This window comes from Dioscorea cayenensis, chromosome 12 (assembly GCF_009730915.1).
Source record: "Dioscorea cayenensis subsp. rotundata cultivar TDr96_F1 chromosome 12, TDr96_F1_v2_PseudoChromosome.rev07_lg8_w22 25.fasta, whole genome shotgun sequence".
NCBI lineage: Eukaryota > Viridiplantae > Streptophyta > Magnoliopsida > Dioscoreales > Dioscoreaceae > Dioscorea > Dioscorea cayenensis.
Window position 1 is genome coordinate 21,776,332 of NC_052482.1, and position 20,129 is coordinate 21,796,460.

The window sequence follows — 20,129 nt, forward strand, 5'->3', positions numbered from 1 at the left end:
CTATAAAATTGGGGCAAGCAGGAAGCGCAACGCAGTGAATTGAGAGAAAATGGCAGCTCCTGCAGCAGCACTAACTGAACCCACCTGTGGTACTGTGAGAGATAGAGACGGAGAGAAAGAGAGACTTCTTTGGTTCTCAGATAGACGCTTCTACGTTCATAGGTCGAGATTAGCACACTTGACACTGAGTTTTGTGAACGCTTATCTCGTGGTTAAGATTGTAGATTGTCCGGAGGAGCAACGTGCTAGACCCCTTATTCCTCCATGACAGGGATCCGTTCCGGGGCTTTCAAAGTCTCTTCAGCAACGCCCTCCATGGCAAGTGAAACGGGACGCGGATGCCAATAGTCACATGATCTCCCAGGCTAAAGGAGCAAGAAAAAATGGAGACACAGGAAAGCAAGGTCCTTAAGATCAGTGGCGAGAAAAGCAAACACCAGGAGAAGAATGACACCACGTTGAGAGGAGGTTCAGTTTGCGGAGAACGCCAAAGTGGAGCAGATGAAGGCCAGAATGTACAATAACATCTTCATTTGATCTCATTTTTCTTCCATGGAAAGCACAAGCCTCTCGAGTGCTACTTGAGTGTTAAAAATACTTGAATATTAACTTAATATCCTCCACAATGCACATGCTAATGAGCTAATGAACAATTACAGAAGTATGGATGGAATTAGAAAGACCAAGCGCAAACATATATCATAAATACAACTTCAACAAACCATTCTGCAGACAATTCACGAACATGTTAAAGACTAATTAATGTGATGGATATCACAAAGTAATCATAACCACCATAAAGAAGAACAGAAAGGATGCCAATGTCTCCCATTAATAAATGGGCATTTACAAGGTGTTAATTGGCAAGAAAGGTGGAAGCAAGATCAAATTGCCATACAAAAGTCTGAGAGCACACTTCAGACTATACATATCGAAATGATTCCTCATAGTTTTCAGAAATGTCCGAGTACAATACCTCAAGTTTGATATACAATAACATCATGAAATAGATAAACCAAATAAATGTCCTGGGTAGCTTGTATCAGCTTTTGCTATGGATCGAACTCACATGGCAGAACTAACAGAATTTCTTCAACCAAGTCTCAGGGGCCATAACACCACAAACACCGACTCCAAAAGATTCAAACAATAACACAATTATAACAATAACACCTTGTGTTATGTCATCACTGAACAAAAGCAAAACCAAGATGCTTCTTCTTTTCAGTTCCCGCCATTGTCCTCACAATTAATCAAATTTCAAGAATGACAAAAGGGGATTAAACAAACATACATACAGAGCAAGAGCAGCAAGAGCAATACTGGATAGAGGAAAAAATAGAGTGATGACAATAATATGATAAAAAAGATAAATTTAGACAACGCTGATGTATGAAAGACAAGTGGCAAAATCTTTTGGTTCTTGACACGTGAATAATCTTAAGGGATTGAAACTTATGCAACGAGTGTTCACCTATGTTACAAAGCACACAGGGCAGCCTAACCAAGTGGACATATTACCAACAATGGAACGAGCCAGTTGCCACTAGTCATGTCTCCTTGTGTCACTATGCCTCACCTTACGCCCTATTTCAGTACAGATACAATCTAAGATTATGTTGACCCTAAGCTTAAAATATATGTGTGTATATATATTATATATTATATAAAAGCATATGCCTTGACGGAATGAAATATGGAGAGCATTAAATGAAATTTATTGTCAGCTTTGGTGTCCCCTCTCAATATATATTATATATGTCTATAAATAAAACCATATGACTTGATGAAATAAGATAGAGAGAATTAAATGAGATCTATAGTTTTTATACGAGCTTACAAGAGTAAGCTCACTAAGAGAACCCCTCATACCAAGTTATCCTAAGTTTTCCGCCATTATCATAGTAATAATTTGAAATTAGGATAGCCCTTTTATAAAATTTAATTAATTAAAAGAATATATTAATTAAGGATACTATCTACTAATCAGTATTAATTATTAATAAAACTAATAAACCTTTGGGAAAAATCATCTTAATCAGTATACTGACAATATTTTAGATTAACATAGATCCAAATATTCTTGGAATACATAGATTGAAATATTCATGGCAATACATATTCAAAATTTAAAACTGTAATTCCATTCATCCTAACTTATTGATTTGTGACGAAGCATTTTCCTTCTAACCTGGACTAGTAATCACTATAACAATATAGCCACAAAAGCCCTTTCTAAGAGCCCAAAAAGGAGCCTCACTGTCAAATGACAGGTTTAACTAATTACTACAGAGAACTTTTGTCAACCCCAGCCACAGCATCTTATAAAATACTATATCCATCAGAGGAAGTCTTTCTGCCAGGCAGCACCCTGTCTAATTTTCCTAAAAAAGTATATGTTACAAAAAACTATAGCAGGTCAAGGCGGTTAATTATTTGGCTTTGCAAGGGGCTCGGAGCACTTCAACACATACATTACTAGACCCAACAGTCGATCACAAAAAATAATCACAGCATGAGAATAGGACGTTGGTTATTCAGGATGTTTATCCTGATGATAGGCAGACAGGATGCACGCCAGGAGCAAGCATATAACTAGATGACAGGATAAATCAGAATTCGAACACCAGTGCTACAAAATCTAATCCAGGAAATGGTCAATTTCTACAGTGCCAGCATAACGCTCAAGTATTATTCCAATATTGAAATTATAATAATTACTCTAATCAATAAGATTCTGTTATCATCTGAGCTAGTTGAATGACAAACAAACAAGGAAAAGCCACACCATCTACACCAATTCTTCTGGTATATGCAGCTTCTAAAGTATATAACAAGCATGCTTGACCTTCAAAATAAGCACTTCCAAAATAAAATAAGATTGTCTAGGACAAGGGTCTAAATCCAGATTCTTATTAGGAAACCCATTCCGGCTCTTAAAAACCTACACCACAGATATACCAATTATAGTGATAGTATCAGTTCAAAGTCTAAACTAAAACAAAAACTTACATGATCTTGAAGGAATTCTAACCCTGGTCATAGACCAATAGCTAGAAGAGAACACAATATTATTAACCACATGAGCAGAAGTCCTAAATATAAATCAAATCATCATTATAAAAATTCTTGGATAAAGAGATACATCACAAATCTATTAGCATAAGCAGAAAGAACAGTGCATTGTGAAGTTGAAATTCATTTAGTGCAATGAGCATATCAAAACTAATATAACTTACCAATGAACTAATTTCGCCCAGATAATCAATCAGCAATAAATTAATGGCAACACCCTGGGGAAAAAGTATGCCAACCTGATAAAATGGAGATAAGCCTTAAGGTGTCCCGGACGCAGCCTATAAAATAAAGTCATTTTTCACTATTTCAAAATTTTCAACATAAATACTGGCATTAGCCAATCTTAGCTTGCGAAGGAATTAGTACACAAGAACTTCAAAATACTTAAAATAACAAAAAAAAGGATGGCCAAGAATAGGAAGAATAGGTAACTGTAGAAACATAAACTAGGTCAGCACATTAACCACCATCAAAGAGTTCCTGGCATAACCACCCAACTAAAAAAGGACACCCCATAAAGCACACCTACATTGCTTAAAATTTCCAGTAATAGTCCTTTCCAAGAACCAAAATATAACACCACCATACTCCAAGTAGACAAAAATTCACTGTTTGTCAGTCTTCGCTTAGTAATTTCTCACATCAAGAATCTAACAAGAAATATTGTAACTATCAAACAACGGTTATTCCGCATCCCAGACCGGTAATTCCTTATCCGTGAGTAAAGCAGGCAAAGTCTAGCCTGCCTATTCGATTCCTTAAGTCCCAGACTTGCTAAGACTAGCAGCACATTCTCTAATGGGCTGATTCATGAAACATTCAAATGATAGCAGCTATTATATGAGCACGCTCCCTTCCACGAACCACATTTGATATAAAATTGGTTTGTTTCACCTTTTATCCTTGATGTCAGCCTCTTTTCCAACATATAGTTCCTACACTTAAATAAATTATTATCCACGACTCTCACAGGTTAGTTGGTCTTACCTAGCAAAGAACTCTATAGAAAAAGCAATTTTGTAGCAAAGCAAAAAGAAAATAACACCCAGAAGATTGAAAGGAAATAAAGAACACATGACGACTTAATTGAGCAAAATCTGCCTGATATTGGTTATATACAATTAGTGGTCACGCACAGATAATTGAATGAGGCTATCTGGTTTCCATACAGGATACATATCTTTTCATCACTAAGATATATAGGGGACCCTGTTTGATCACATGTTCCCACTTGATCTTACACTAGTTTATCAAGACAATACAGCTTTGATTTTAGTCATTTTCTTTTCATTCCATCCTTAAACTAGTTGTACTTTTACATTTTAATCTCAAACTTCAAACTTTTTATGAATTATTTTATCTTTCTCATATGATTTTGAACTCCACAAATTTTTTTTTTATTCTAATCTTTCTAAATTCATTCTTATCTCTCTAATTTTTTTTAATGCTAACTTTCATGAACTTAATGATTTTAAGAATTTTATTTTATTTTAATTTAAAGTTTAATTTGATTTAAATCCATCGCACTAGGTTCTATTTGTTTTACTAAGATCTTCACTACCCTTCTTAAAAGAATGTAATTCGCATGTCAACACACACACACATATATCAATGTATATATAGAGAAATATACACACAGATGTATATGCGTGTGTGTATTTATGGTCATGTCCACATCTCCAATTTAAATTCAAGTGTAGGACACTCTCCCATACTTGAAAGACATTTTACACCTGTAACCATGGCCTAATAAGACTTGTTGTTCTAAGGTATTATACATTTTACAGTTTAACAATAAGATTTTAGTTGCAAGCAGAGTTATTGATGTTCACAATTACTCCACTGAGTAGGAAGTAAGCATGGACGTAGTGAAAAGGAGAATAAAGACTGATGACACTGACACAGATTTCTTTTTATGCATGATACTTCCTTACACAACTAAAAGGTAAATGGAGTTTACCACTACAACAGTTTCTAATGGTCAATGAATGGTTCAGCCAAGTAATAGCGCATTCTAATAAAATCAATAGGAGAAATGACTTGATCATTAATGAATACTTTATCCTAGTTGAGGTACCTGCAAACTGTAGTGAATAAATAAAAAGCCTACATTCACTAAGAGAGACCCAAAAATTGTGTGAATGAATGTTCAAGACATTGTGAAATAAGTGGAAAACCAAAACTGTTTACAAAATAAAATGTATTTGGAAAAAGATACACAGGTTTGATGAGTAGTAAGATGTCTCCGGACAAAATGCATTTTCATTGGCCAGCAATCGTTTTCAATGCGTTGACAACATGAAGACATGTTCATGAGCTTCCAAATCATCTAGCTTACAAGGGAATTAGCTCATAATAGAGTTAATTGCAGCCTTACTAGGGAAAGCAAATTTAAACTTATTGCCCCAGTCTATCAACAATCTGGGATATAACAGGAGTTGATGGGAAAAACATATCAAACAGAAGGAAAAAGATTCAACATCTCTTTTTTAATGTTCCTCATTTTGTCCAGAAAAGTAATTATGCTTTTGATTTTGGATAGGAATTAGGTAAGTATGATCTAGCCAATCTAGTCAATTAATAAATAAAAAATTAAACATATCCAAATTCACGCAAAATTGCAGTCCTAAGCTGAGAAAAGATTTGGCAGGAAAAGAGAATATTAGTGCTATCCATCAAAAAGAGCAAAGAACCTTACAGTCCAAAATCTACAATGCAATATATATCCAGAACGTTTACCAGGGAACCTGCATACCACCATAGCCAGCACCAGCTTAAACTTCAATTCATGAACTTGGGGTGGTTCATTACAAGCAAAGGCAGCCATCATCAACTTTAAGATAAAGAAGTCATGATTGACAAAACAGACTAAAACTCCAAGGGATACATCCAGCGAAAAAGGACAAACTCGAAGGTAAGCAGCAATCTGTAGATAAAGAAATCAAAAGAAACTTAAATACTAGACATAATAAAGAACATGAAATTATCAAACACTCCTAGCAAATAAAAGTAATTCGCATTCTTCTAAAACAGGCAAAGTTCATGATAAGCAACCTTACCTCAACTCAAAATTATCACGTCTCAAAATTTCACTTTCCTAGATTTGCTTGGGCCTTCTATTGCAGTCCCATCATCGATTGCCCTACATAAACCAGGGAAAGAAAATTCAGAGAGCCATTCCTGAATGTGATTATCAAAGTATATTCATCTATCGTTTAGATGGTATTATATGAAAAGTGATATTTAAATTGTTTAGGTGGTAATATATGAAAAGAGATATTAACATTGCAGAGGCATCAAATTGGAATAACATAAAGAAAGGAAAAATAGAAAAAAAGAAACTAACTTCTTTTTCTTCTTCGAGTTCTCCTGCTTAATGTTTAAGACTATATCCATAGCCATCTTTTGGTGCTCCCTAGTTTGGGAATGGATGTCCAAGCCTTCTACACTTCCACAATCAATCTTACAAAGGCGACACCATCCTATACTCGCAAGATTTCGCTTACTTGAATGCCCAAAAGAGTCGATCTCATCGAAATTAGAAACCTACAAGGAAGCATAACAAGTGCAGATAAGAATTCTTGCCTGTATAAAGCAACAACAACCAGGCAAGGACATCTCTGTGACAGATTTGAAATAACAAGCGAACTCAAATTAGTTTCCATTCAAGGTCACGAAAAGCACTCACCAAACCAAAGCGCCCTGTTTCATTGGGAAAACCATGCATGGAATAACCATGAGTAGGTCCAGATTCCCCGCTACGCATATGAACTGGCAAGTATCCAGTAGACTCCCTGGCATGTGGAGGAAAATGTCCAGCAAAGCTCCGTTCACCCATTCGTGTATCGCGATGGAGACCACCAAAACCACCAGGATCACTGAAATGAAGATGACTACGTCCAAATGCTTCATTACTTCTTAAATGCCGGAAGTGGCTGGGATGCATGGCAGGCCCATCCAATTCATTTCCACTATCACCTGGCAAGTTCCTAGAAGCGAGCTGATCCATCATTCTCATATGTTGCAGGCCATCAGAGCTACCTCCTGGGAAACTAGTTGGTCCAGGTGCATAAGGTCTAGGAAACCTAGATTCTAGAAATGAACCATTGAATGAATCTGAAGGCATGTTAAAAGCATGTGACCGTTCACCAAAGTTCAGAGGTTCTTTGCCAAAGTGATCTGTGCCTTGTTTAGAAAATCCAAATTTTCGCATCTCAAACCCAGTGTATTCTCTACCAGGACTTCTCAGAGGAGCCAAACCACCTACAAGATGATTGCCGGCTCCGGGTATAGCACCAAGGGCATCAGACCTTCTTCCCCACTCATCATGAATACCTCCAGGTTTATGGTGTTCCCTCATTGGAAGCAATGTTGAACCACTGCTATTTGGAGGAAAGGCATTAACAAGAGGTCGGGAACCCTCTGCAGACCATGATGAAGAAATGGGACCATCAAACTTGGGAAGACTTTCACTTTCCGAATGAGTAGATTTGGGAAACCGCTTAAAATCTTCCTCAAGATCTCCCTGACTGGTAGCACGCCTGTAAGGATCATGTACAGTTGATTGGAACCTTTCTTCTGAAAAAGGTCTTGACCCAAACCTTTCTGTGCCACCGGCATGCCCTTTACTATGATCACCATTAGTATGTCGTGGCTGACCAGTCTGACTTTCAAGACCAGGAGGGAGGTTACTTGTCATCCCACCTGCAGCAGCAAATACACCAGCTGGTGGCCCATTTGCAGGTAAAGGTAAAGGATTTTGGCCCAGAGCACCAGTTGAGGATGAGTAGTTAGAGAATGAACCAAGATGGCCAGCCTTGGGCACCTCATTTAGATATGAACCATAAGGCTGTCTACCTTGCCCTTGAGAAGACCTATTTTCAATTACGTTATGTACTGGAGGACGCATTTGGCTTGGTGCAAATGGCGGGTCATGTAGTTGCATATGTTGAGGAACCATCCTATCAGGTGCAGAAGCCCTCTGAGAATTCATTGTTTGCTCTGACATGTTAGGAGAAATTCCATAAGTCTGATGGTCATACTTCTCACCGGGAAATGAACCAGCTGGAGGTATGCCCTGTGGTACATCTGCAATTGGAGCTCGTTCTTTAGATTGGGATGAGCTTAAAGATTCCCTCGAATCTTGAAGAGACTGCACTCTCCCAGCGCCATTGGACAACATATCTCCTTGTGCAGCACTAAGCTCCAAAACTTCTTTTGCGTCATTAGTGAAATGAGAGACCTTATCTGTGGCATGTTCAGCAACTTGAACATCCAAATTATCACTTTGAGATGACCTAACATGAGCTGATTCTTGAACATCTTTACCATCACTGTTAGGCTGGCTACTTTCCCTGGAATCTGCATTAGCTTTTCCTTCATCAACTGATATAGCAACATAGTCACTCGAAGTTTTTGTCTGAGCCAAATCTGCTCCCTTGGAATTTTTTGGTTCCATCTCTACCTCCAATTTATGCACTTGAGCTCCTTTTTCAGGTGAGGACTTCCCTTTCAATTCTGAAGCTATCAACCTTGAAGATTCCTTGGCAGTAGATGCTTGATTATGATCAACAGATGCCCCCGATTGCAATGTAGAAGGCTGTGGTAGCAAAGGACCCTGCGAAGGTGTCACCTGAGCATGTTGCATGGTCCCAGATTTTACTTCAGATGACTCCGTCAAATTAGACTCCAATGGATATTGAGTAGAAATCTGCTGAGATGCTGGCTGGGGTGTACCATGACTTATGATACCAGGTCCAGGAGCTGGAACCTGAGCCTGATAGCTAGTAACTCCATGTGCCACTGGTGGTGCAGGTACACTTTGCTGTAAAGTTGGGGCCTGAGATCGTATTGCTTGCTGTGGCAAGTAGGGTCCCTGCTGATATTGCTGGGTTGGATGTAATTGGCTTTGTGCTTGATTATGCGGTAAAAACTGCTGTGGCTGCATACCAGCATGATGGTGAAATTGTTGTCCAGGCTGAAGGCTTGGAATAGCACTCCCTCGAGAACTTTGAGGTGGAAGCATTCCTATTTGTTGAGCTTGCCCTGGTACAGAATTTGGGGGTGGGCGCATTTGATTTTGCTGGGGAGGAAACTGATTATGCATATGACCAGTATGTTGAACAGGCTGGATTGGCGCCTGCAGATGCTGAGGATGCATATGCATTGGTCGTTGCTGTGCAACACCAGAAGGTGCTGGTTGGAAGGGATAAGGCTGTGGATAAGATTGATGTCCAGTTACTGCCTGTGCAGCTGGCTGCTGCGGTTGTGCCTGCGGAATGGGTTGGCTCTGAGGACGAAGATGAGGCTGGGAATGCGGTTGCTGCTGCATATGGGGTTGTTGCCGTGGGGGCTGTTGTTGTGGCATTTGTGAATGTAGATGAGATTGTGGTGGTAAAGACTTACTAAGTTGAGGGTTAGGCTGTGTGGGAAACTGTGGTGGTTGGGCATGGGGATGGGGTTGGGGTTGGGGTTGAGGTTGTGATTGCCTAGCCATTTGTGCATATGGTGGAGGATGATTTTGGGGTTGAGTTGGTGTAAGGAGCTGTTGAGCAGGTACATGAAGCTGATGCGAATGAAGCTGAGGTTGTTGAGGATGTTGCGGCAATTGTGGGTAATGCTGCTGTTGAGGTTGTGGCTGAGCAGTTAGAGCCTGCGGTGGTGGTTGTGCTTGCACTTGAGGTTGGGCAGCTTGTCCTTGAGGTTGGATTTGCAGTGCAGGCTGCTGATTTTGCATTGACAACTGAGAATGAGGTTGTGATAATGGTTGCGGTTGCATAGTATGAAGGGGCTGCTGTTGTCCTTGAACCACAGGCTGGACAGGAACTTGCAAGTAAGTTTGTGGATACTGCTGGTGGACTTGCTGCTGATACTGGCCATAATGCTGATACTGCTGCTGATAAGGATCATATCCAGGATATTGCTGGTAATACTGTTGGTATTGCATTTGCTGCTGCTGGTACCACTGCTCAGCAGGGGGGACCTGGGGCTGAGCAATTGCGGCAGCTTGGGTTTGCGTTGCCTGATCAGAAGCAGCAGCAGGAGTAGAATCAGAAGCTGCTGCAGCACTTGTGATAGCCATCGAGGCAACTGTTTGTGCTGAAGGGGTTGAAGAAGCAACAGGCATTGCAGTAGAAGTTGAAGAAGGTGCTGCCATTGCAGTAGAAGTTGAAGCTGTAGATAAAGCTTCATTAATAATTTCTGACTGCCCAGTAGACACTTGAGTTAGTGCACTGTCAAGCTGTTGGGGTTGAGACTGCAAAGTCTGGGTTCAAACCATTGCATATATGTAAGTGATAAAAACAAATACTGCTGTGCTAACAGTTGGAGCTACACTAGAATTCAGCACTTACAGGACAGCTATGCGCATGCTCTTGCACCTGACGGTGAATGATGTGCATACCACATCTGTTGCATATAACAGGACAGTTTCCATAACTGCATTCAGGGCAGTGTGCAGTGCACTCAGTCAGGGTCCCCTGCCATTGGCACCCACTCCTGTGATAAAGGCAGTAAACGGGCACCTTGCCAATAGCCTCCGCAATTGATTTGTTTGACTCTATTAGTGGCTGTGTTGAGCAAAACACATAGGTATTGCTAGATTAATATCTTCATTCAAAAGAAAAGAAAAGAATCAAAGGCCAAAAGAAACAATAAAAACAAAATTAACCTTGGAATCTGCTTCAGTCACCAGGTAACCATCATAAGGGCATGCTCGTGTCGTGCCCACGACATATGCCAAGCAAGGTTTGCAGTACAGATGGGTGCACTGACTCTGTAAAGCTTCATCCGGATAAACAAGAGTGCGACAAATCGGACAGAAATATTCCCCCGGAAGATTTTGAATATTCAGTATACACTCATTGTCAAAACCCATGATAATGGCAAATCGACCACTTCAGCGAGCAATATATGATTGGCCCACCTGCACACAACTAGACCTACTAGTGTCACCAATTTATTCTAGAATTATGATGAAGAGATTAACACTTGCAAACCCATAAAATGAATATAAAATATTTGAATTCAATAGCTATCAAGCCTACAATGTGATATAAACACATGATCTCTCTCTTCGTTATTTGGAGTGTAACCAGTTAGTTCATTCCCCACCTATAATCCTAAATCAAATCAGGGCTGGAAAATCACAAGCCCGCCAACTCCGTTTGTCCTTGAATCAACTCACAAATAGCACCACTAAATAGTCACCAAATTATCCCAAATATATTAAAAAGGATCCAACTATGAGGCCAATTCTTACAACTAATATAAAAAAAATACCAACTTTGGCCCATCCCATAACGCACAGTTTTGCTCAATAAAAGAGGCCTACTCGGCTACTCGCATAAGGGACAGAATCCTAAAACAAGGTATCACATCCCTTCTACCAAAAAATCACAAACAATTGAAGCAGAGATAAAGTTCTGGTTAAAGAATAAAATTTCAAAACTCAATATGAGATTTAAGAGTCTGTAGTATCATTAACATCAACAGGTCCATCAGGGGAGAAACTATAGGCCTTCAATGAGTTGAGAGACCACAATAAGTAAGGACAAGAGAAAATACCAGTTATCGGTGCATCCATGCCCACAGTGATACTTCCAAACAAACAGATTTCGGATGAATAGATTCGATTTGGAAAAAAAAAATGCAAATAAAACCAAAGAATAACAGGTCCCAAGCACGAAAGAAACAGGCAAATAAAGCAAGTAAAAACGATTAAAATTAGAAAATCCAGGGAATAATAAAAACAACTATATCATCCTCGTTAATGGACCTAGGGTTAGGCTCGGATGGAATCCGTCATCCAGCAATGACCTCGAGGAAGGAGATAAACTCCAATCAATTTGTGCATAAATATTTGGACATTCTTTCAAAGCCCTGGCGCTGCACGATGTGAGTGATTCATATCCAGGAGCAAAAAAAAGAATAAAAAATGAAAAGAAAAAAAAAACAATTATTCATACCCGGAATCGTGGAGGTCAGAGGGCGTGGGCGTTAAACCCTAGACCAGGATCCGGTGGTCTAGGGTTTGGGATGAGAACGAGAGACAGAGATGATGGCGGGATCCTGCAAAGAAGAGAGAGAAAAGGATGAGATTAGACGCGAATTTCTCTCTTCATAAGCATGGGCGAAAGAAGAAGGAAGCACACACACACACACACAGAGAGAGAGAGAGAGAGAGAGAGAGAGAGAGTAGGAATACAAGGTGTGAGAAACAGGGGATTGGAAGGCAAAACCAGAAGAGGGAGAGAGGGCGGTGGAAACAAAAGCGAAAGGACTTTTGTTTATATATATTTATGGTAATAACGGGGACGGTGGATCGAGATGCCAAAGAGGCTAACCCTAGCGTAGCGTTCTTTCCACTTGATGAACGGTGAGATGCAAGCGGCAATTTGTAGCCAGATCTTGGGATACAGCTTTAATGGGTTAGATTCAACCAATTTTGTTGTGGACTATGATCGTTTTTAACTGTTGTTTGGGCTCGGCCTCTGAACGGGTTAGATTCAACTAATTTTGCAATAATTTTTTGAGAAATTGATTTAGAATACTTTGAAAGCTATTTATTTATGATACAGACAGACGTATAAAATCTATTAAAATATTCTACTGATGACTTTAGCATTTTTTACTTTTATGAAACATATCTCTTTCAAGGCAATATTGTTGCTAATATGAGAGAATAATTACCTTTTAAATATCTAATTTGATGCATAATACTGTCATGAAATATTATTATTTTAAAATCAATATGTTAACACACAAAAAATGGATAATAATGAGTTTATCTCCTATGCTCATTTGTAGCAACACAAAAAAATAAAAAAAAATAAAAACCAAACAACATGTATAAAGAAACTAGGACAGAGTGAAAATGGGGGACTCGGCGGAGGATATTGACTAGCGAGCGACGATCTCGGCGGAGGAAGATGGGGGACTCGTTACATGCTGATCTCCTGGGCAGAGCTCGTGATGAAGGATGACACAACAAACCTGGAGGAGGTAGAGGGGGGTGATCACGTAGGAACTCACTCCGCGGCCGGCATCAGGGAACGCATCGATCTTCTGGTAGTGGTCGTCCTCCTCCGCGTAGTAGCCTGGTCAGGGAGGGTACCACCTTTGCCGCTGCAGTTAGTCCCTTGAGTGAGCAGGGTCTGTCTGTTGGGGCACGGCTTGGTTCAGACGGGGAACCGATTGACTCTCAGGCTGGCTGGGAAGTTGTTAGCTATCGCAAGCATAGCTGTAGCCCTAATTCTGATGCACCACGGGTGACGCGTTCCCCCCCGGAGGGTTTCCTCCCGGTGGCTGGTTCCAAATGGCCTAGGTCACCTCCGAGGTGTAAGCACTGCCTTCGCTCCACACACCAAACTTCGGAATGCCGTCATCGTCTATCCTGTAAACGGTGCGGTGGTGCAGGCCATGTGGCGGCGAACTGCCGAGTGGAACTCTCTTCTTCACCGAGAAATCGACGCGTCCGTCCCAAAGCAAAAGAGAGCTCTTCTTCTGTTTTGTCACCAATGCTTGCTAGATCTAAACTGGATGGGGATTCCTCCTCAAAGCCTAGATGGCAACGCTCACACTTATCGATTTCACTTACACAAGAGACGTCAAAGCTTCGTAAAGATCTGGCGAAAATAGTGGTACTCGACGTCATCTCCGGCCAGACCAGTGAATCCATTCTCCAGGAATTTCTTCCCGGAGCTCTGAACACACCAAGGGTAGATGCTGTTTATGACTTCAAAGGAAGCTCCTTCCTTGCCACCTTAAGCAATGAAGAAGAGGTTAACAAAGCAAGCAAGATAGGTGAATTGAGCATACCTTCAAAGATGGGGCCATGTGTCATCTCTATCAAGCCGTGGTCGGCGGAGATAGGCTCGGTGGGATCGGCGACCGGCAAAGCTCAGGTGCTGCTAATCTGGAACCTCCCTCTTCACTCCTGGACATGGTCGGTTTTAGTTGAGATTCTGCAGCCGATTGGAGAACTTGTGGCAATACCGCAACCCAGTAAGCCTCACAAATCCTTCCTCTCGGTCCTCGTCCGTTGCCGTCACCGGGTGGTTCTCCCTCATGAGTTTTTTCTGAGTTTTGGAATGCGAAAATACGTGGTGCTTATCACAGACAATCACCTTCTTTTCCCGACTTTTCGACGGGATCTGGATAAATATGTGATTCATACATCACAGACGGAGGAAGTTGAACAGCATAAGGGGCCTTTGCCGGACATTTCAACTGATAATCAACGCCGTGAGACCAAAGGAAAGGAGGTTGTCGGGATCCATGCCTGCTCGGACGATTTGGTTAACTTAACTAAAACTGGCAACTACTCTTCGTCTCAAAGAAGCGCTCAGACTTGGAGACCCCGACCCCATATGCAGTTGACCCGTCCGGTGAGCGCTGCTCCCGGGGTCGAAGGATGCTCCTCTGATCAGGCCCGACTGGAGAGCATGGCTCCCGAGGCCTCGAAAAAATCCTCCGAGCGCCTTCCGGCGAGTGTTGCTCCAGGGGCCTCGCAAAAAATCACAGAGATCTGTCCGGTGAGAGCGGTTCAAGGTGTTGCTCCCGAGATCTCCGACGACCGGCGGGTTAAGCAGGTTGCTCCCAGGCCGGCCATGCAACAGACTGATGGTCCTTTGACTATGGTCGAACCCTCCGGATCACCGTTGCTGCACGCTGTGGACCGGTCTATGCACACATCCCCAGATGACCATCGCGGTGTCGACCATGTACTGGTCGAGGTTGCCGAGAAGATGGCAAACATACCTGCTCTAAAGGACAGAGAGAAGGTTCTTGGCTCGACACGTGGAGAATCAGAGAGATATCCATGCCCGCCCTCTCCACGTGATATTTTGGCTCAGGATTCGGTTAAAGAACTGGACCCCGCCATGCATTTGATGGTGGATCAAGCTAAACTGGGCCAAAATGGGTTGGGTCTAGTTTATCTGGGTCAAATTGAGCTGGGTGATCACTTGAATGTTGATGATCAGGATTTGGCTCCTGGGCCAGCACTGGCAAGTCTGGGGCTTGCTTCTTCGGCCCAATTAGAGCCCGTATCCTCTGATGCTCAGATACCAGATCAGTGCATTAGTGAAGATTCGGACTGCTTTTGCAACCCTACACATCCTCCCCTTAATGTCACTCTTCCTCCTAATTTTAATTGGATTTTCCAACATGGGCTTTGGACTCTTGTTCCCGCCAAATTTTCAAAGGATTTCTCTTCTCGTTCCCTAGCAGTGGATGAGTCGTCCCAACATGAAAATCTTGAGATATGGAGTGAGGAGATTAATGTAGATGTAAATCTTCAAGACCCTGCTGCACAGTTATCTGAGGGTTCTGGACATGAGGGAGACAGTCTGGATAGCCAAGAAATGGAGGAATCTGAATCAGACTTTGAGGAGAAAGTGAAAAGGCTTCTCCTATCTGGACAAACAGAAGATCCTTCTCAGGTTACTAGAAGAAGCGAACGGAGGAAGAAACCATCCTCGAGATGGAATGAGGAGGCTGGTTTTATACCACAACCACCCAGATCAACCAAGAAGAAGGGGGTGCCCAGCACGACTCCGGAAGGTACTTCCTCCACCCCTCTTCTTATTAATGATTGGAATGATCTGCAACTTCTAAATTACTGTAATGCTTGTGGTATATCTTTTGAGTCTTTACACCATAAAGATGAGTGTCTTACTTATTTACGTACGATTGAAACTACTAGATCGTCATCATCGAACATAGATGCGGGAACCTCTCAATTAGGTCTCGCTTCAGGCCCTAACTAGTTTCCCCATGAACATTGTAAACTGGAATGTTAGAGGCTTAGGAAGTCCGTCCAAACGCTTCCTAGTTAGAGATTTTTTACAAATTCATCACGCGGACATTTGTTGTATTCAGGAATCCAAACTTAATACCATTGACTTTTCCATCTGCAGGTCAGTTGGTGGCACCCGTCTGGACCAATTTATTTTCACCCCTGCATTAGGCACTGCAGGGGGTATGATTATTGGGTGGAATAGTAATTTGCGTGAGGGTCACTTGATTCATCAGGGCATTTACTGCCTTTCGATTGAGTTCAAGAATAAATCTACTAACAGACGATGGGTCTGTACCACTGTGTATGGGCCAAATTCTCGCCAGTTAAGACCTGATTTCTGGAACGAAATTCGCTATTGCCACCCTGGGGGGGTGTTCCATGGGTTATTTGTGGGGATTTCAACTCCATTTTCACTCATAGCGACAAATCTAATGGTTGTCCTAACTTGGAAGATATCAGACAGGCGCAATTACTCATTAGTGATCTTCACTTAATTGAACCACCTTCCTTTGGGAGACGTTATACTTGGACCAATGGCCAAGCTAATCCGATTTGGATTAAACTTGATCGCTTCCTTACAAATCTTGAATGGAACTCCCTTTTCCCTAAAACCATTCAACACTGCCTCCCCAGATTGTGTTCTGATCATGTCCCTATCAGACTTGAATCTGGAGACCACTCCTCGATTCAGCGTCCTTTTCACTTTGAAAAGATATGGTGTTCTTCGGACCACCTTCAGGATCATATTAGGGATTGGTGGAACTCAATTCATCTTCACGGATGCGGGGCTTTCATCTTGGCTAAGAAGATCACTCTTCTCAGAATCCAACTCAAGCACTGGGCTAAAACTGAATTTGGGTCGGTCAAACTTAAGAAGTTGATGCTATTACATGAGTTAGACCTCCTGGAGAAACAACATGAATCTCGTCCTCTCACTAATGAGGAAATTACCAAAGGCTCAAATTTGAGAACGGACTTAATGCATATCCTTAAGCTAGAGGAGATTTACTGGAAGCAACGAGCCAGAGTAACCTGGCTACAAGAGGGGGACGAAAATACCAATTTTTTCCATTCAATCGCTAATGGTCGGCGAAATAGGAATTTTATCCCGGGGTTTACCCTTAACAATTTAAGAGTTTGTGATACGAGAAGTATTGGAGATGCATTCACTGCCTTCTATCAAAATCTTTGTGGCTTACCCCAGAACTTCCATATCAAAATAAATTGGCCCCATCTCTTTGGGCCTAAATTTCATCATGACATTACCTCTCTTGATAATCCTTTTACTCATGATGAAATTAGAAGGGCTGTTTTTGAATTAAATGCCGACAAAGCCCCTGGACCGGATGGATTTCCGATCTTTTTCTTTCAGAAGTATTGGGACATTGTCAAATTGGATATTTTCAAGTTATGTGATGATTTCTATTGGGGAAGAGCTAACTTGGAAAAAATCAATTGGGCTAACATCGCCCTTATCACTAAAAATCAAAATCCAGAAAACCCTTCACACTATCGCCCTATTAGTTTGATCAACTCCTCGCTTAAGATCATCTCTAAGATTCTTGCTAATCGATTGAGAGTTATGATTGATTCCTTGGTTGATGAGACTCAGTCAGCGTTCGTTAAAGGGAGATGCATCACTGATAACATCATTACTGCTAATGAAACCATTTTCTATATGCAAAAGCTTAGGCTCCCTGGTTTGATCCTCAAAGTTGATTTTGCCAAAGCCTTTGACACTGTTGACTGGGACTTCCTCTTGGAGCTTCTAAAAGCTAGGGGATTTAGTGAGAAATGGATCTGTTGGATTAGCTCGATTCTTATTTCTACCAAAGCGAAATTTCTCATCAATGGTAATCAAAGTGGTTATGTCAGATATCACCGTGGGTTAAGGCAGGGAGATCCCCTCTCCCCTCTCCTCTTCGTCCTGGTGGTTGATGTCCTTAGCACCATGATTAATAATGCGCCGCACTCGGTGTTCTTCATGGGGTGGCGCTTGGAGACACCCGCAGACTAGGATGTGCCACCGCAATTTGTCGATGATCTTCTTATTTTTAACGAATGGTGGTGGTGAAGATCTTCGGATTATCAAGCTCATCCTCTATCTCTTCGAGGGTATCTCGTGGCTCGTGGTGAACTCGATAAAACTTGCCTTTTTGTCGCCCTAAAGAAATCTTGTACCCCTACATCGCCTCGACACAAACGATTCATCTGCTCCTGGGAACTCTCCCGATTACCTACACCGGGCTTACCTATTTCGGGGTAGACCACGAAGGCAAGATTGGGATGTCCCTCATTAACAAAAATCCGCTCTAGGCTTGTTTCTTGGAAATCCAAACTTCTTTCCTTAGGTGGAAGGCTCACCCTTTTAAACTCTGTTTTATCGACCATCCCCACTTATTGGATGTCGATTTACAGACTTCCATCGTGGGTGACTAAGAGCATTGACAAAATTCGCAGGGATTTTCTGTGGTCTGGCCCTGACAACCACCAGAGTAAAATTAGGCTTGTTTCTTGGGCACGTCTATGTCGCTCTAGGGAACAAGGTGGGTGGGGAATCCTGAATTTACAAACTTTCAACACTGCCCTACTTGGAAAATGGTGGTGGAAGATCGTCTCTGGCTCACACTGGTGTGGTGAGAACATACTGCATGCCAACTACTACAGTAATTTCCCAATGTGGAACCTTTTCCATACGCATGGTAGACGGCGATCCTTCTTTTGGAATGGGGTCCTGCACTCCCTCCCGGCTTTTAGGAAAAACTTATCTTCTCAGATCCGCAATGGGGCGAATACACTATTCTGGTTGGATAACTGGGTTGAAGGGCGTGCCTCTGCTGATATTTGGCCTCAACTATTCCAGGTTGCCCTGTATAAGGAGGATTCAATTCGGGATTTTATGAGCAGACTTCCTATGGCTCCCTTGAGTAACCTCCCTGATTGGAGCATGCTTTATTAACAACACTGTAGCGCATCTCTCCAATGAGAAGGATGGAAAATCTTGGATCCTCTCAACAAATGGTCGATTTTCGGTGAAATCATTCTATAACTTTTTGAATGATGGAGGCTTGCGTTGTCACAAAACTCCTGTAATCTTGAAGAGTGTTTGTCCTAAAAAGATTAATCTATTTAACTGACTAGCTTGGGATAACAAAATTTTAACCCTCGAGAATCTTGCACTGCGCAGGTGTAACCTCCTTCAATCTACTACCTGTGTGTTGTGCCATGCGGGGGTTGAAACTGCTGATCACCTCCTTCTTCATTGCCCCTTTGCCTTGCATATTTGGACTTTCTTTGGCCAACTCTTTGAGGTTTGTCATTCGCCTATGTCCCTCAAGGATCTCTGGGGAGACTGGAGGAGAAAGATTCCAAAACCCCTAATTCCTTTTTGGGATTTGCTTGTGAGAGCCATTAATTGGAATATTTGGCTTGAAAGAAATGCACGCATTTTTAATTCCAATTGTCTCTCGTCTGTTTCCATTATTATGAAGATTGTTCGCATGTTAATGTCTTGGTTTGATGCAGCGCCGGAGCCTAAAAAGGCAAAACTTGAGATTCCTGTTTCCAAGATCAAGAGAAGTCTGAGTTTCGAGCCCCGAGTTGCCGAAAGCGCCTGTCTCGCCGAGGCCTCCTTCCCCGGGCGAGACTTAGCTCTGCTGTCATCTACCCCTAAAGGATCTCCTCCTCCTCTAGGGTCTTCCCTCTCTTTTCTCTGTTCTTTTCTTTTGTAGGACCTTGGTCTTTCTCCTCTAACCACTCCTGGTGGTGCTTTTGTAGAGCTTTGGCTCCTTTCACTGCTTTTCTATTTTTAACGCACGTAGTTTTATCCACTTTTTTTCAAAAAGTTTAAAAGTATTTTTAAAATAATTATATATATAATAAGAAAAAAATAATTCATTTTTCTCTTAATTGTAGGCTGAGAGTTCAGTTTTTTTCCAATATAGTTTAATATTTGTGATTTGTCATCTTTTAACAAATAAAATATAAAATACATATTATAAAACTATTGCATCACACACTAGTTTGGGCCATTAGATTTTTTCTTATTTGATCTCTTCCAACTTAATATGTGCTACTGTTGTTTGTCACATGTACCAACAAACAATTAGCACACATTAAAAAAAATGTAATTTATATAATGCATTAAAATGTGTTAGATTTAGAATTTATCAATATTAATTCAAGTATTTTGAAATGCAATGTTGACATTAAATATAAACTACATTGCCATTGGAATGGTTTTCACTTT

At 41.4% G+C, this 20,129-nt stretch overlaps 2 protein-coding genes across 8 annotated transcripts; one reads left to right on the top strand and one right to left on the bottom strand.

Annotated features, from left to right (window-relative positions):
* Nucleotides 1-895: 895 nt before the first annotated feature.
* LOC120273468 lies at nt 896-12,359 on the bottom strand. Of its 7 annotated transcripts, none has more exons than XR_005540542.1 (10): nt 12,284-12,359; nt 12,045-12,147; nt 10,748-11,002; nt 10,431-10,646; nt 6,767-10,342; nt 6,425-6,624; nt 6,138-6,220; nt 5,818-6,004; nt 3,240-3,356; nt 896-1,190 (listed from the first exon to the last, which is right to left on the bottom strand). XR_005540542.1 is itself a non-coding variant. In XM_039280093.1 (8 exons), exons 3-7 carry the CDS (start codon nt 10,952-10,954, stop codon nt 6,160-6,162), a joined length of 4,260 nt encoding a protein of 1,419 aa, XP_039136027.1. In that variant the 5' UTR covers nt 10,955-11,002; nt 12,045-12,147; nt 12,284-12,359; the 3' UTR covers nt 5,624-6,004; nt 6,138-6,159. The 7 variants fall into 7 exon arrangements, 1 of the variants encoding a protein (XP_039136027.1); XR_005540541.1 differs by adding an exon at nt 11,855-11,964 and having other exon boundaries at nt 896-3,356; XR_005540543.1 differs by lacking the exon at nt 3,240-3,356.
* Nucleotides 12,360-18,284: 5,925 nt separating this feature from the next.
* Nucleotides 18,285-18,839, top strand: LOC120273330 (uncharacterized mitochondrial protein AtMg00310-like). The gene has a single exon (XM_039279951.1). It carries the CDS (start codon nt 18,285-18,287, stop codon nt 18,837-18,839), a length of 555 nt encoding a protein of 184 aa, XP_039135885.1.
* Nucleotides 18,840-20,129: the final 1,290 nt, after the last annotated feature.